Source organism: Miniopterus schreibersii (assembly GCF_964146895.1).
Source record: "Miniopterus schreibersii genome assembly, chromosome: 8".
Classification (NCBI taxonomy): domain Eukaryota; kingdom Metazoa; phylum Chordata; class Mammalia; order Chiroptera; family Miniopteridae; genus Miniopterus; species Miniopterus schreibersii.
The window spans coordinates 41,828,211-41,846,585 of NC_138109.1; the positions used below are offsets into that span (position 1 = coordinate 41,828,211).

At 37.8% G+C, this 18,375-nt stretch overlaps 1 protein-coding gene across 2 annotated transcripts in view; it reads left to right on the top strand.

Moving 5' to 3' along the window:
* SGIP1 (SH3GL interacting endocytic adaptor 1) overlaps window positions 1-17,404 on the top strand; it is a 169,307-nt gene extending 151,903 nt beyond the window's left edge. For both annotated transcript variants that reach the window (XM_081145951.1, XM_081145952.1), the window contains 7 exons: window positions 2,145-2,256; window positions 6,128-6,283; window positions 8,291-8,423; window positions 11,664-11,866; window positions 12,939-13,003; window positions 13,583-13,747; window positions 14,702-17,404. In XM_081145951.1, the coding sequence (XP_081002077.1) occupies window positions 2,145-2,256; window positions 6,128-6,283; window positions 8,291-8,423; window positions 11,664-11,866; window positions 12,939-13,003; window positions 13,583-13,747; window positions 14,702-14,724 (857 nt within the window). In that variant the 3' untranslated portion in view covers window positions 14,725-17,404. The remainder of the gene's footprint in view (window positions 1-2,144; window positions 2,257-6,127; window positions 6,284-8,290; window positions 8,424-11,663; window positions 11,867-12,938; window positions 13,004-13,582; window positions 13,748-14,701) is intronic.
* The last annotated feature ends 971 nt before the right edge of the window (window positions 17,405-18,375 follow it).

The following is an 18,375-nucleotide window of genomic DNA, read 5'->3' on the forward strand; positions in this document are numbered from 1 at the left end:
ATTTATCAAATTGCTCTAATAATTTGATTGAAGAACTGCCTCTTCACAAAACTCGAAGTTTCAACCATATGGTGGCTGTGATCCTGATACAATGGTGAGAATCCAGCCCCCTTGCCAAGTTTTAACCAACAGTTAGGGAACCCATTCTACTTCAGGAGAGTAACCTAGTATTCATTCAATAAATATTTGAACTAATGAGTGAACAAATAAAACTGAGCAACACTATTACAAAATAATGGCCCCTGGTTAGTGTGCCTTCATTGTTTATAGATGTGCATAAACCTGACCTTTCTGAGATCCAACGGTGGACAATTTATTTAATAAAATGTCAATATAATTCTAGCTCCTTTTTATGGAATACAGAGGTGTCACAAGAAAAGCTAATGTCATAGTTTCTTCTTACTAAATGTTTACAGTCTTACAGGCAGACTTAGGCATGAATATTCCATCTTCAGAATCACCGTTGATACTTTAATTGTTTACTTGCCCTCAAATGGTGCCATAATTCCCTACTGAGGGGCAAAATAACAGAGCCCTCAGGACCTAAACTTTGAACTTACACGTATCTGAATACCAGTCTTAAATGTTCTGTGTGCCAGCTATGCAAGACTGGACAGGCTGTGCAAGCCCCGAGCCTTGGCTGTGTCAACCAGAAAATGAAGGTAATGCTGCTTTCATATGTTTACGTAGGGAATATACGTAAAACACACAGGAAATACGCAGCAAGTAATGGCGATGGAGGCGATGCGGGCCGTGCATGTTGATGATGTTAATGCTGATGATAGGAGCCTACTGAACTGTAGCTCCTTGAGGACAAGGATTTTTTATCTTTAATTTATCTTTGAATCCCCGGCATCACAGTACCTGATACGTAACAGAGAGTAAGCAAGTGTTTATTATGATCCGCTACCGTGTACTAGAGATTAAAAGCCAAGGGAAGGTGGAGAAAGAAGAGACTGGCTTGAACTAGGGTTATCAAGGAAAACTTGATTGAGAGAGAGGTACAAAGGGTAGAGTTTTTTATAACCAGAGAATAGGACAGAAGTGACTGAGTTACTGAAGATATAAGAAAAGAGCATGGCATATAGTCTGTGGGGGGGAGTAAATGGTTTTGTTTGATAGGAACAGAAGCAGTAGCGTGGGTCATAATTACAAATACTTTGTAATTACCAAAACTTTACTGTTCAGTACCATGCCTAGAGATTAATAGCAAAGCTAACAATCCCAAACCTTGCTCTTTTTGAAAACTTCAAGTTATATCAAAACCATACAAGAAAATGTTTCATTTTAACAAACTATGACATAAGAAAAACATGAGCTTTATAGGGTAGCAAATCTATGTTTGAATTTTAGTTTTACCACTTAGCTAACTTTATTGTCTTTGGCAAGTCACTTACCTCTTTGAGCTTCAGTTTTCTGTAAAATAGGAATAATGATGCTTATCCCAGAGGATAAACTGATGTGGGATTGAATGATATTCTTGTATTCCAGTGCAGCGCCTGGTATGTAGCAGGTGTTCAATAAATATGAGCACTGCTGTTCCTTTTAATAGTGTGAATTGATGCATTCATGTGTTTGTGCCCAGTCAAGATGTGCATTTTGGTTGTGCATTTTTTGGACATGTAAGCTTGAGCCTACTTGATCTGAGGATAATTGGGAAATAATCCAGAATTTTCGAAATGGAAATAATTCAGGAAAAGACAAAGTGTAACATAGTACTCCGTGGCTGTTTGTCTCTTTAACATGAAGAAATGCCAAAAGTTTTATATGCAGTTATATAGGGTGAGTGCTCAAATAGGAAGCTAATAATTTTCTTTATCGACGACCTGCTGTACAAACTGTCATGCAAATACTGCCTTGTGCTTTATACAAAACATTGAAAACCCCTAGGACTTTATTATTCTGCTTGGATTTTTTTCTGTAGTAAAATACATAACTGAATTAATTTCAAGTGTGTTTGTATGTAACCCAGCCAAATATTTCTTTTTAAATACTTGAGCTCTATGTTGAACATACAGAGTTATGGTTCTTACCACATTACTTTTTTTTCCAGTAGATTTCATTCTTTAATTCTTTAATATAGTTCCACATATGCTAAAATGTCTTTTATGCCCATATTAATGAAAGCTTTTCATTTTATGCAGGTTCCTCCAGGGGACCCAGCCCCCTAACCATGGGGGCACAGGACACCCTCCCTGTTGCAGCAGCGTTTACAGAAACAGTCAACGCCTACTTCAAAGGAGCAGATCCAAGCAAGTAAGCCTGGGGACTTGGTCCCCTTTGTTCTCCAAACTCTGTCTTGCTCAGTGGAAGGAACCCTAAGTACAACTACTTACTTAATTCCTTGTCCCAAAACCAAGCGAAGTCCAGCTAACATGAGCAAGTGGCATACCTAGAATGGAAGAGAAAATTTAATCAGGAAATATTAATTCACTGCTTTATTAAAAATGTACCAAAAGGTTCAGTAATCTAAAATCTTACTATCCAGACATCTCTGAGTTGCCTCTGAGTTAGTTTTGGTTGCAAGTAACAGAACATCCTAACTCAACTCTGTCAACAGTGAAAAAATGTATTATTTCAAGAAAGTAAATGTCCAGATCATGTCTTTTATTGCCCTCATCTTTCCTGGATGGGAAACACCTACATACAAACTCAAACAATGATGCATTGGAATAAAAATGTGGAAAAAACTTCCCATAACACCCAGATAAGTAATAGGACAAGTTTCATTCTATCCTTACCAAGTAAGGAAAAACTGGCCAAAAATAAATAAATAGCAGCAATATTTTCATTTGTTGACCTCAATTTCCCTAGAAAGTACACTCCTGAACTTAAAATTGTAGAACTGCTACAAGGGTCAGTTGTCCAGATGTATGGGGAAGTGATAAAAAAAGTTCACTCATTTTAAATATTGACTCTTTCCCAGAGAAAAATAATCCTTTTGAGATTTCTGCATCTGGCCAAGGTTGGGTAACAGGGACTTATTTACCCCTCCACCTGAAAACACTTGGAAAGCACACGGTATATGAAGCCATGATTTGCAAAGGACTGTGACCCTGGAGAGGTGATTGCCCCAGCTTACTTCTCAGCGTTTCCAGGCCATCCCGTAGGGAGAGCCAGCAGATTCCCAGCTGTGCACGGGGAAGTGTCTCACTGAGGCACACTGCACCTCAGAACTGACTGAGGGGGGTGCCCGAGGAAGCAGTGGCCAGCAGGTCCTGCTGGCACCATGCACTGCAGGTGCTGGCTGTGGAGAAGGTGCATAAGTGGCGGGAGCGTGGAGCTGAAAAACCCACTTTCGTTGCAGGATCTGGGTACGGGGCAGCCCAGCTACATGCGCTACAGGAGTCAGATGCTAGGGAAGCTACTGTGCTACGGTAGGGCACTAGCAAAGCCACATGGGCTGTAATACCCGTGCATTGGGGGTGCCACAGGCACTGCTGGAGCCTGGCACTAGATAAGCCTTGTATACTGGAACCCAGAAGGAAACCCCCTCTTCCTGCAGTGTCTTTCCAGCGCCCTCTAATGACACAGCTTAGATGGTTCCTGTTGCCAGAGAAAAAGTATACGAAGGGCCCATTATTAATTTTCTCAGAGCAGGCAGTAAAAGGTGAATTGAAGCTACATTGATTTTATGTAGAAATTGACACAATAATTCTAAATTTCACATGGAAATGCAAAGGACCTACAATAGCCAAAACAACCATGAAAAAGAACAAAGTTGGTGGACTAACACTACTTGACTTCTACTATAAAGCCACAGTAATAAAGACAGTGTAGTATTAGTGCAGAGACAGATAAACTAGATCAATGGAACAGAATAGAGAATCCAGAAATAAGTCCACACACATATGGACAACTGAAATTCAACAAAATTGCCAACGAGAAATTCAGTGAAGAACTGTCTTTTCTGAACAGATGGTGCTAGAACAATTAGATGTCCATATCCACACACTAAAAATGAACCGGGATCAACTGGCCACGTGGCTCAGTGGTTGAGCATCGACCCCTGAACCAGGAGATCACAGTTCGATTCTGGTCAGGGCACATGCCTGGGTTGCAGGCTCCATCCCCAGTTGGGGGTGTGCAGGAAGCAGCCAATCACTGACTCTCTCATCATTGATGTTTCTCTCTCCCTCTCCCTTCCTCTCTGGGAAAAAAAAAAAAAAAAAGAACTTGGATCCATACCTCACACTTTTTTACAAAAAATTGACTGAAAAATAGGATCATAAAGCTAAAAATAAAAACAAAATCTTCTAGAAGAAAATATAGGTGAATTTTCTGTGACCTTGGATTTGACAGAGAGGACCCCAAAAGAAAAAATTGATTAGGTACAACCCAAAAAAAATAAATTGGTGAATTAAAACTTCTCCTCAAAGGTACTCTTAAGAGAAAAAAAGCCACAAACTGGGAAAAACAAATCTTTGCAAAGCTTATATCTGACAAATGATTTGTATCGATAATGTATAATGAATTCTCAAAATTCAATAAAAGAACAGGAAACTCAAATTTAAAACTTGGCAGAAAATTTGAGCAGGCATTTCACCAAAGTAGTTAATTGATGTCAAATAAGCACATGAAAAGATGCTTAAGATCATTGGCCATTAGGGAAATAAAATTAAAACAGTGAGATACCACTGATTACCTGTTAGAATGGCAAAAATTAAAGAGAGACCCTAGCAAGTGTTGGTGAGCATGTATAAGAACTGAAACTCACACACAGCTGTATTTTCTACTTTAGAAACAGTTTGGCAGTTTCTTAATAAGTTAAATATATCTGCCATGTGATCCATTGATTCCACCCTTGTATATGTATCCAAGAGAAATGAGAGCAGATGTCCATACAACAACTTGTACACACATATTCATCACAGGTTTACTTGTAATAGGCCAAAATTGGAACGAATTCAACTGTCCAAAGGTGAACGGATTTTTTTTAACCCCATGGTATATCCATATGCTACCCAGCAATAAAAAGTCATGAACTACTGATGATCACACTACATGAATGACACTCAAAATAATTATGCTGAGTGAAAGAAGCCAGACCCCAAAAAATCACATACTCTCTTATTCAGTTTATATAAAATTCTAGAAAGTGTAAACTAATGTATAATGTTGGAAAGCATATTAGCAACTGCCTAAGGATGAGGAGTGGAAGGATGGAGGGCAGGAAAGAGGGATACAAAGACTCATGAAATATTTAGGGATGCTGGGTATGTTCACTCTCTTGAATGTGTGAGGGTCTCACAGGTATATACTATGTCAAAAATTGAAATTTTTGCCTGACCAGTGTGGCTCAGTGGTGGAGCATCAACCTATGATCCAGGAGATCTCTGTTCCATTCCCTGTCAGGGCACATGTCAGGGCTCAATGCCCAATAGGGGGTGTGCAGGAGGCAGCCAGTCAATGACTCTCATTAATGTTTCTGTCTCTCTCCCTCTCCCTTCCTCTCTGAAATCAATAAAGACCTATTTTTTTAATTGGAATTTTACACTATAAATATCTCATTTATTATATGTCAATTATACCTCAATAAAGGCCTTTAAAAAAAAGAATTATTCTTCCAAATTATCATTCTATTGAGTTAACTTATCTGTTAAAAAATGATGTTACAATTTCAACCAAATAGACAGGCTAATGAAATGCAGATTTGTTAAGTTGGAAGCTTAAGTTTACCTCAGGGGAACATAAAAGAAAATGCTCAAGGCATCAATCATGTCACTCAGAGAATTAAAATAAGTCCCAGTGAATGTGTGATAACACTGTGCAATTTAATATCTTCAAATATGTTGCCAAATATTCAGAAATCAAAGAAAGAGAACCACCAGAACATTTGTGGAGGAAACATCTAGACTTCTCTAACAAAAAAGAAAAGCTGCCCTTTTCTTCTTACAGTTTAAAAAGATATTCAACAAAATAACCATTATTTTTGGATAACTGTTAAAAAAAAACCATTGAGTCTTAGAAATTATTTATAGTTGAGAGTGGAATTGCAAGAGCTTACTTTTCATCTCTTCTGTGTAATATTGTTGCATAAATCTGATTTTTTTCACAGCTGTTTTGATTCACAGCATACTGACCTGGGCTTCCTCTCTCTTTCCTCTCGTGTGTTTTGATATGCCAGATGCATCGTGAAGATTACTGGAGAAATGGTGTTGTCCTTCCCTGCTGGCATCACCAGACACTTTGCCAACAACCCATCGCCAGCTGCCCTAACTTTTCGGGTGATAAATTTCAGCAGGTTAGAACACGTCCTGCCAAATCCCCAACTTCTCTGCTGGTAAATATTATTTTGCACAATTTTTTTAGAGATGTGCGTAGCTTAGCACTTCACACTTAGATGAGGGAGGGAAAAACCTAAGCAAGGGAGTAACACTGTAGAGCAGTTACCGCTACTCAGATATGTGTGTAGATTCAAACTCAGAACGTACCAGCTTGCCAAGTTTTTTGTAGTTGATTGTGTATCGTGCACATCTCTATTTGAATGGCCCACTATCTCAAGTGGCTGAAGAGATAGTGGCTGTTAGAGTAATAAAATCCGTATTAGTGACTATTTATTTATTGTCTGTTTTACTTCCATCAGTAGACAATGGATAAAGGGGGTGGAAAATGAACCCAATAAAAGGAATAAAAATTGTTGTGTTAGCATCTTTAAAATCAAATGATATTTGAACTGTGAGTTGCTCTTCACATGAGCATGGAAATCTTTTCTGTGAAACATAATTCAGTGACATTGCTGTAGATGAACTGCGAATCTCTTGTGGTTAGTGTGAGAGTGTGATCTATAGTAACGCTGGCCTGGGCTGGAATCCCGACTGTTGCCTATTAGCTGTTCAAACTTAAGCAACTTACTTAATCTCACTGACTCTCTATTACTCTTATCCCCTGCCTCCTTGTGTAGATACAACTCTGGCAGCTCTGGGTAACTTGGATGCTTTTTGATAATAAAAGTGTAGGCAGCCCATGTCAGCATCTTTAGCTCAGCTTGATTAGAGGCAAAGTCTCGGGGCCAGGATTCTTTTCCTTTCATTTCTGTACGCTGTGTCCTCAACAAGCTAGTCCAGGGCCCAGCAGAACCACGTGGGTCCTGCTGAGACTTGGACCCTACAACTACTCCCTCTCAACAGAACAGTAGCAGTTTTAACGCCCTGATGTTTTTTTGACCGAGCTCTTCTGACTTGTTAGACTTCTGGAGGCTGAATTATAACAACTTACTTTTTACCTGCCTTTATCACATTATCGCTACTACCCTTCTGTCTTCTTACCCTCTAATTTTCTCTTTTTATAACATTTGCTCATCTTTAAACAGGAAGATAATTTTTCCTTTGCAGGTAGATTTTAATGAAATGTTTCTAAGGTACCTATCAGAGAGCCTAGCACATAATAGGTGCTCAAAAAATTATAGCTACTGTTACTGTATGATGTAGGATATTCTGAAAGTGAAATGTCATTAAACTTGAGCTGTGTGTCCAGTTATTGAATCACTTGGATTCTCAGTTTCCTCGTTATTGGGGAAGTGAGCAGATGCTTTTCACACTCTTATGTGACCTTATTTTGTCATTGAAATGAGCATTTTCAAGATACATTGGGTGAATCACCTATGGACAGGCCTCTGAGCAAAGCTAATGCTTCTCATAAGAATGCAAAACTCCTTAGTTCATCAAGACTGTGCTGTCCATTGTAACTACCATGGTAATTATCATTTAAATTCCAAGGTCATCTTGTAAGAGAAGTGACTTTTTTATGATTTAGGTGCTCTTCAGTGAAAAATTGTGAATGCTAAAAAGGCAGCGTGGCAATTTTTGTATTACCCTTTTCTCCTCAGTTGGACACAAAGACATTTGGCCAAGTATTGAACTCAGTAATTCTGAGAAACTACTGTTCAAGTCAATTCAAAAGAAAATCAATGTACTCAGCTCTCTGATTGCATTAACTGACTAAGTCAGAGGAAACTGTGGTGATGTTAGAAAGCACTATTAAGTTTGGGTTAATAAATAATTCATTCTTTAAAGCAACCAATTATCATCATGATTGGTTAATACTACTGGGTACTCACTGAGATTTATAGCAATACAATAATGCCTCCCTATGGGTATTAATCTATTAACTTAATACCGTTCAGAACTGAAATTGAATCGAAACCATACTACTGTTAATAATGCAATTCTCTATAAATTGTCAAAGACGAATGTAGAAATCAGACAACAATTTGCTAAGATTCTTTTTTGTGTCATTTATATTTGTCACAAGATGATACTCAATGATTTTTTTCTTCCCAATTGAATAGTGATAATACCCAAAATGATGCCAATACCAAGGAATTCTGGGTAAACATGCCAAATTTGATGACTCACCTAAAGAAAGTATCTGAACAAAAACCCCAGGCTACATATTATAATGTGGACATGCTTAAATATCAGGTAAGCCTATCTATGTGGTCAGGGTGTCGCTTTCACATTACAAATGTGTATTCTTACATACCTAACATTAAATAAAAGTAAATAAAGTAACAATTCTTTTAATATTATTTAAAAGCTATAATTTATAAAAAATAGAAATGTTAAAAGACTACTTGCAGGCTTAGTGACAAGAATATTCATATATATTCTTAGTTTAAATTTACAAGTAAAATATTTTATTTAAAAAGTAGAAAAACATGCCACAAAATGAAGTTGCAGAAAATTACATCAGTTTAAGATGATAAATATTGATAAACTTTTCATTGTAATTTTGTTAAAAACATTACTATATTAAGACGTCTTATTTTAAATTATTAAATGTAAGTAATCTGGTGTTTTTCTAATGTGGTAGTCCTATGAAATAAATTCTAGTGAAACTTACAGTAAGAAATAATTTAATGTTAAAAGACTGGTTGGCCCAACACGATATAGTTTAAGAGAACTTTCTTTCTGTGGCCAGGAAGTATTACTGACAGTAAATAGGCCTTTTCCCAAAGTATTACTGACAGTAAATAGGCCTTTTTCAAACCAGGATTCTGTAAAGCCTCAGCATCCTGTTGATTCCCAGCCACTTGATCACCTAGGTTATTTTTAATGCATTGTAATTTTTGTGATTAAATATGTTCAAATTATTTTTCTTAAGATGAGGAAAAAATATATATTTTTAAGTTATACTTTAATAGACATCAGTGCATCTTAAACATGACTTTATAATCACCAGAGAACTTCTAAATAAATGCTGGTTCTAAATTTGTGCTAATTATGTATAGATATAGATAGATATCTATATTAAAATCTATTTATAGGTAGATACAGAAATAGACATATAGATATAGACACAGACACAGACAGATACACGGACATCTGCTGGGCCCTGAAACTCCCACCCAGAGATTTTGACTTAAGTGGTTCAGGGTATGACCCAGATATCTGTATTTATTACAAGTTCTCCAAGTGACTATAGTACACCCTACAGGTTGAAAAACACTTGTTTATATGGTAAGGAAACCATTGAAAGGGAAGTATCTTTATGATGGTACATTTTACAAAAATGCAAATGAATATAATGTTTTTCCTGTAAGAATAGGATTATCTAAGCTTATTATCAATACTACTAAACAAACACATATGACAGAAATTTATCACTGTTATAATTAAAAGATAATGTAAAATGCATTTTTTTAACTGGGTTTTTTCCCCCAAAACATTTATACACATTTAGTGATTACTTTAAGCTTCTGAGAGAAATGAAAAGCGGTTAAGAAAAAGGAGCTCCAGTGTCATTTTTCCCTGAATAAGAAGTTGAATTCCGGGGCATGTGCATGGTCCTTAGGCCCGAAGGGGTAGGACTAAAACTGTGGTGGTTTTCTTTCATGAACTTTCATTACAAATCCTGCACCTGCATTTTCAATTCAGGTTAAAATTTTTTTTAATTTTAAATCCCGTGAGATATTTTTTAGTCTCAATATTTGTCATTAAATGAACCTAGAAAATAGACAGAATTCACCTATTGCGATATGAGCTTGGTGTGTAAATGTTAGTGTCGGCAAGAGACTGAGTTCTGGAATTAAGTCAGCTTCCTACTGGCCACTGACTTGGGTTCATCTCCCTGAACCTCAGTTTCCTCATCTCTACTTAAAGATAATAATGATTCCCACCTAGATATTTTATAGGTTGTTGTGAGGAGCCAGTAGGCTAATATATTTCAAAGTACTTTGGAAAATATAAGTGGCCCCAGGCCTGTAGTGTTAAAGTGGGCGCTGAGGAATCTTTTGTTGAGTTGTGTTGTTTTCAACTACGCAAGGAACTAGGTGGGAGGCACAACTAGCGTTTTTTGTGGGATTGCCCTCAAATTGCAGCATGTTTAGTTTCTGGTCACCAGTAGCATCCCCCAGTAATAGGGACAATCTAAAGCACACCCTCACATAGCCACAAGCACCTCGCTGAGTAGAGCCACTGCTATCAAGTTGCGAACTCCTGCTGAGGATAGAGGCAGAAACAGCAGGAAGTGGTTCTGCTTATGATCTATTTTAAATAATAGATTTCTAAATAAAAGTTCATTTGCAGAAGATTGTACTGTTAAAAATGTTTAAAGTTTTAAAAAACATCATAATGTTCATCCAACTAAAATTGTCTTCAAAAGCCATGCCTGTCATTTTATAAAAGAACCCATTTCTGGGCCTGTTTCTGCAGCAGCCACTCCTGCCTTGGGAGCTCTGCCTGCCCTCAGGCCCCTTTGCTGTGATGTCCATATGTGCAGACATTGTGAGGCCGATAGAGAGCTGTTTATATTCTTCAAAGTCAGCAAAGCTCATACTCCATGGATAGAACTGCAGGGGCCCCTGCAGTGGGGTGTACTTGGAAAAGGAGAATCTCCTAGAGCTGTTCATCCGGCGAACAATCAAGGAATAACAGCATTGTGAAGTTTGTTCGTTTTTGACCTAAAACCCAAGTTGATGTCATCGGCTTTAGATAAAATAAATTTTTGTTGATTCTTCAAACCTGGCTTTTCCTTGGTCAAACTCACAGTTGATTCTCACTTGAATGGACAGTAGACAGCTGAATGCCGCACTTCCAGTCAGAGGACCTGGGTTAAAGTCCTTAATCTGACAAATCCCAAAGGAGTAACAATAACCTGCTTTGTCTTAACTCACTGGTTTGTTGTGAAGGGTAAATATGATGAGAATATTAGTAAGTAACATGAAGTAAAACACTAGTCACTTACTATGGGCCAGGCACTTTTCTGAATGTTTCACATAAATATCTCCTTCAATCTGCCCAACAACTCTATGGGTAAATATTATTATTATCATTCCCATTGGCAGATGAGGAAATAACTGAGACTCAGAGAGGTTTTGTAACTGGTCTAAGATCAGTCAGCTTATAACTGACAACCAGAACTAACTCCTTGGCCTTGGCTCCTAACCAGTGTGCTCCCACCTCCTTAACTGACATAAAGTACATTCTAAACTCTAAAGTCCTATAGAGATTTTAGTAATTGATTTTATGTTTTCATCTGTAACAATTTCTCTCTCACATGGCACCCTTCATGGTGATTTTTGCTGAGAGCTCGTCTGTGAACAGCACAAACAACGTGATAACGTTTTGGTATCTAAGAACATTCCTATGAGAGACAGTCCTAGCTTCTGGTTCAGATGAATGGCCAAGCCTTAAATATTCTCTTTCCTGTTTTTCGGCAAGGTGTCCGCGCAGGGCATTCAGTCCACACCTTTGAACCTGGCAGTGAACTGGCGGTGTGAGCCCACCAGCACCGACCTGCGCATAGATTACAAATACAATACGGACGCGATGACAACCGCCGTGGCCCTCAACAATGTGCAGTTCCTGGTCCCCATAGACGGAGGCGTAACCAAGCTCCAGGCCGTGCTCCCCCCGGCAGTCTGGTAAGGAGCCCCAACCCCCTTTCACTTCCCCAAAGAGCTCCTTCTGGGCAGAGGGATCGCAGACTTCTTAGCATTTGTGCTTCCTCACTGGAGCTCACAGCCGGCCTGTGTGTCAGGATTCCAGGAAGGAAACAGAAACCACTGGAACTATTTTAAGCAGAAAATGGTTTAACACAGGGATTTAGATGCTCACACATACATGGCTGAAGTGCTAGAAAAACAAGCTGTAGGCTAGATCTCCAGGAATGTTTCCCAGAATACTTCCCAGGAGCTGCATACCCTCTGCCATAGCAACAAGGAAACTTAGAAGGCTGCCAGGGGGGCCACCGAATCCAAGAGCCCCCACTGTCACTCTGACTCAAGGATGAGAAAGCTCCTACCGGCTCTGCCTTTCCTGCCTTTCGGCACCCGCAGAACTGGAGGGTGGGCTGGAGCACTGTGGTAGAGGATCCCCACATCTCAGTGAGGATGCTGGCAGCAGAAAACAGCCAGGAAAGCAGCAGGAGAATGGCCTCTCCCCCTTCTCATCTCCACATCGCAAGCAGTGCGTGTGACTGGTGAAGCCTAATCTGCACGTAGGGCCCTAACTACAGGGGAGTCTGAGAAACGTAGGGTTTCGTTTTGTAGCTTCTGGACAGACACCGAGTACCAATAGTAGCCGCTAAAAAGGACTTGCTGTCCTAGAAAAAATACTCTAGGTTTTCCATAAGATTTTCAAAAGCAAAAAATAGAACATAAAGTGAATGTCAGCCATATGACAGCTCCAGTTTAAATGAACTGAACTAACTGATTAACCCTTCCTATCTATTTTTTCAGTAGATGTGTTTAAAAAATTTAACTTCATTGTCCTCTAAATATTTATCTGACAGTGTTGTGGCTGGTTACAATAAGAAACAGGAAAGGAGAGAATTTAGACATGGATGGATGGCTGGATGGATGGATAGATAATACTTAAATTGTATCTGAAATTCTCAAAATCCTTTTTTTTTTAAATTAACACTATCTGGAAAAAATAGGGCAGCCATTAAAAAAAATTGCATATGTAAAAGTCTTTTACCTATTTTATTTTTAGGAATGCTGAACAACAAAGAATATTGTGGAAAATTCCCGATATTTCTCAGAAGTCAGAAAATGGAGGTAATGTGATTACAGGCTTATTTTATTTAGTATCTAAAGCTGAAGTAACTTGAAGGTATCAATCAGGCAACTATTAATCAAAATGCACGTTAGCACTAAAAACAAGCAAAATATTTCACTTTGTTTTGGTATATTTCAACCAATAAAAGCAAATAATTCTTCAATGAATCTTCTGCTTCCCCTTTTCTGCCCAAGACCCCACATCAAACAGATCTCATTCAGCAAAGAAAAGCTTTTAATGAGGCACGTTTTCACTCGGTATCAGGTCTCCCACTCGCTGAGAGCTTGGATATGTTTTACTTTCCTCTGATAACAATCATAGGTTGGAGAATACATTGCCTTCCAAGTAGCCTGCCCCCAGATTTTGCAGCACCATAGACACTACACTTGAATCTGCATGCAAAAAGAGTCACTCATAATATTTAGTGATACATCTTACTCATCACCATTTTGTCATTGAAACATATTCTGCTTTCTAATTAGTTAGATTTTGTATACTTAATTTTGTATACAGTTTCCAAAATTATATCCGGAATGTTGTGTTGACTATCATCTTGTAATATATAATACTCTTTACAGGCGTGGGTTCTTTACTGGCAAGATTTCAGTTATCTGAAGGCCCGAGCAAACCTTCCCCGTTGGTTGTGCAGTTTACAAGCGAAGGAAGCACCCTTTCTGGCTGTGACATTGAACTTGTTGGAGCAGGCTATCGGTTTTCACTCATCAAAAAAAGGTTTGCTGCAGGTAAGTGTGTATCTTGGGAGTTTCGTTTGCAAAAGTAACACCTTCGCAACTCTCTCTTACAAAGGAACAGGTTGTGATTTCTTCATCTTTTTTCTACTCTTCTGCGCTCCCAGCCCCTTTCCCATCCCAATTAGAAAGCAAACCAATTGTTGAATAAAGAAAAACTAGGACAGTGGACCGGAAATTAGGAATTAGGAGAGCCCCGGCCACTGACCACGGCTCTGGCTCTTTTTCTTATGTGGGGCTGAGCAGTCATTCCCGTTACATAGATGTGTACACTGAGGTTAACGAAGTAAATCCTACTTTTGTTATACTGACAAGCCAGGTAAATGTTATCTGCTTTTGAATGTATCTCTTACTGAAAACTTTTCTTCTCCAGTAGGGCTTCTAGGTCTTAGACTTGTCAGGCTTAGCTGAGATTTCAGAGATGGGACCTTGTTGCCCATGAGCCAGTGTGACCGTGAGACAGGTTTTGGGCACACAAGATCACTGTTGGCAGGGGATTTCCCCAGTACAAGGTGATTATACTTGTCAGTGATTTGTTGGGATAGGTCCTGGTTTTTATGCCTGCTGTACTGATATAATTCCTAATTATACTCCTTTCACTCTCAGAAATGACCCAGGTTGGAAAGTAATTATATGGCCACTCTTCCTATAATAAGATGGATTCTCATATCCAGGAACAAATCTCCCAACCTATTCTAGGCAAAACCCAAACTTCTGCAAAAATGTTTATATATGGAAATGTGAAAAGACAACTAGCTGGTCTGCAAAATGGAAAACGTAAAAAATATGATGTGTCTTATGTTATTAGTATTCCACCCCTCAAGTATTCAGTATTTGGCTCCTAGGGGTAAGGCAAGAGGAGTAGAAATGTTAGCCATATAATAGTCGCATTATTGATTATTATGTTATATAGTAGGTAACCTGTCAATGTGTTATTTTGTTTTGCAGGAAAATACTTGGCCGATAACTAATAAAATCTTCTGCAAGAATTCGGAGGATTTATATAATGGAGAACTGTTGTATGAGAAACAGATTTCGATTTTGGTTTGATGAAAACAAATCAAAATCTGCACTTGGGATAAATGTGCTGGAAATGCCCGTGACTTTCCAGCAGTGATTTCCCTCACACGATACCATGATGACCAGTCCTACAGTATTTACTTCTAGGTGTAATATTGTTATGGTTTTAAAATGTAATTATTGTATTTGTAAATTGTACTCATTCCAGTAAGGCAGTTAGACACTTGAGTTTTAGCATTTTACCATTCCTGAAATGGATGTAATTTAAGCTGTGGTATGTAAATTTAATAGTAGTACTGTTGAATGGCACAGTGCTTACAGAGGTAGACTGAATTTTGTCAATATATAAAGTTTAAATATAATATTGATAGCTATCACAAAGGGGGTGCCACATACAAAGAAAATTAAGTGGAACCAGAAAAAAACTTTCTTTTCTTCAGTCCTTAGTATGTTTTATGCTACTGCTAAATAAAAATTCTATCTTCAAATGTTTAGTGGGTTAAATTCAGAAACTATTTCAGAAAAAAATTCTAAGGTTACAGCATATTCAGAGAAAAGCATTAATTACCACTTTTTAAAAAGCTTTTTTTTCAAACTGCAAATTTCATAAAAATGCACACTGTGTAAACAGGGCCTCTTATTTTTATAACTTGTGTAAAAAGGGAAAGCAATTCATATTTAAAGTTTAAGTATATGAAATTATAAATCAAGAGTAAAGAAGATGTTGACATCTTAACTACTTTCCCCTCTCTACAGCTTAGCACATGTAGAGAATGTTGAATAATCCGGTCAGACTGAAACCAAAATTGTGATTTTAAAACTTCAAGACTTTCCATAGTCAAACTGGTTCACAACTTTTGCACAACTGCTTTGAACAGAGGGTTTCTGCCACCGAGCATGGAGTACGATCCCACATGTCTTCCTCTTTACCCACAGGAATCAAAATGTTGAGACTAAAAATCTCAGAAAACAATGTTAGTCCCCTGTTTAAGTCTAGAAGTTGTTTAATCAAAATCATTTATAATATTTGGGAAGGAGAAACACAAGCTTTATAAAATGAAATTCTATCCACATAATTGGGTAATAAATTCCTTTTAGATAAGATTCATTGTATGAAACAATAAATCTTTGCCATTCTGGGGGAATCCAAAAGAGAGTTATCAAAAGTGTGTTATGGTTTCGTTGTTGCAAGGTACAATACAAGTGTCAGTTACTCGATTTGGCCTCACGATGTGGGAATTCAGAAGAGAGAAGCACTTCTTTGGGGATCCCAGCTGTAAAACCTTCCTCCGTTCCGATCTGAAAACATGAGTCTTCCTTCAAGTCATAGAACTTATTTTAAACATAAGCAAATTCGTAATCTAGGTTATATTGTTAAATAACTGTAATTATAAGTTGTTCTATTTATAATTAGTTGTTAAATTTTACTTTGCATTTACTCATATTTGACAATGAATCTTTAGCCCCTTTAAATTTTAGAATCTTACTCTTAACAATGAGAATGTGACTGGCAGTTGTTTATAGTGGAATTTTTTAAATTAGTATTTGTACTTCTCAGTCAGTGTTTGCTGCCCAGAGAATGTTCAAAATGATCTGTCTTATGTTAGAAGAATACTCTCAATTGGTTCCTCAAGTCTTGTGTTGAAGTTTTTTAAACAAATAATTAATATACTCATTTTAAGTAAAGATACTCTATTTGATTTTGAAACCAAAATAGAAAATGCAAACTTTTAAATCATATGAAATATGGGGAAATTTCAAACACTAAACCCAATGGAAAGTAGGCAGAAAATGGAGAATTATCCAGCATATGAATATAAAATTGTGTTTTTAAGTAATCAGTTCATGAAAAAAACTTATTGAAAATTAACGCAAAGCATATTAAAATGTGTAAATATTACTGTTCTCATGTCTTGCTCTTTATATTTTATTTTATATAGTTCTGGAGTGAATTAGTAATTAAACACATGGACTTTTTGTCAAGAAATAATTTTGTTGATATTGTAAACATGTAATTTAAAACATAGATCACTATAGTCCCTAACATTATTCAAATGTTTCCAGGAACTAAAATTTTGAAACTATGATGATATCCTGTGATCCCTAATTGGTCTTTGTGAAACAGAATGAAAGTCGGTGATTTCAGATTTACTATACCTTCAATAACCAGAATCTCAATAGAGAATATATCCCTTCTCCTTTCAAAAAATAGGTCAAATAATCCAGTTATCAGGGAGACTTGGGTGTTTTGCTTTTACTCCTGTCATTTCTCATCTCCTGTTGCACCTGCCCCATCGTATTGTACAGTAAGAATTCATGTGAGAAAAAATGATCCTAGACAATGCGGGAGTCTCAGTCATAAAAGAAACATTAAGTCAGGTTCATTATCAGTTCCTAAAAGAGCAAAACGGGCTAGTCCATATTAAGATTTCCAACGCTGTGGGTTAAAACAAGAAGAAAGGGCTCCGTTAACCAGAGCGCCGCGTGCCGAGCGTCACGGTTACCGCAGCTCTGCTCTGACAGGGTGGAAAGTATGAGTGCTACTCCTCCACTGTGGCCAAATGGAAAGCATGCTTTTCAAAGAAATTTCATATTTTCATGGTATTTTTAAAATAAATCCTTATTGCAAATTAGTCTGAATTTTATCATAATTGGAATTTAGAATTCCTAAGAATTAAATTTTTGATGATTTTTAAAGCTCTTCTCTACACCTGCGGCCAAAGTGAGAATTCACTGCCTGGTATCTGGGAATCTGTCCCTGTAATGGAAGCATGTCCGCAATCCAGTGGTGTCCAGTGAATAGAGAACAGCCCAGAACGTCAAACTACAAATGTTTTATATATTTTTATTCCATCTCCATCTACAAAGCGTTTGAGGCCATAATTAAATATACTTTCATTTCTTCTTTTCAAAGGTGCCTGGTAACTGCATTAGCACTGACACTAACTTCTGCTCTGTGACCTTAGACAAATCACTGCCCTCTCAGCTTCTCATCTTTACGACGGGTTGGGATTGCCAGTGGCGTTCAAACTTTTCTTAACAGCAGCACTTTTTTCCTGCTAGAATTGCACGTGGAAACAATGAAGGAGTTCCTCCAGCAGTGTAAGTCTGGGTGCCCCACCCCAGGGCACTGTTGCAACAACCTACGAAGCTCCTTCCACCTCTGAAGCTCCATGATTCTACTTGGCTCAGATCCACCTTTGGGGGCGTTACAAGGACACTGTACAATCATAGCAGTTAACTGATATACAGTAAAAATTGCTATTTACTTGAGCGCTCACCATGTACCAGTCACTATAGATATTAGCTCATTAACCCTTATGTCAACCCCAAAACTATAGGTACTCTCTTAATTTCTGTTTTTACAAGTGCTGACATTGAGGCCTAGACAGATTCGTTAATTTGCCCAAAGAGACACAGCAACTGGAAGTAACCCAGTTATCTTGCCTGCAGAGGGAGCCCCTGGCCTTTTTTTGCTCATTCATTCTGGGATATAAACTCTTATTTTTACTATACATATTTTATTCTTTGCATGCCAAGGTAAAGGTGCTATGAAAAATTAGTATCAAAATCAGTATAATTCTAGTAGCAAAACTGTTGGG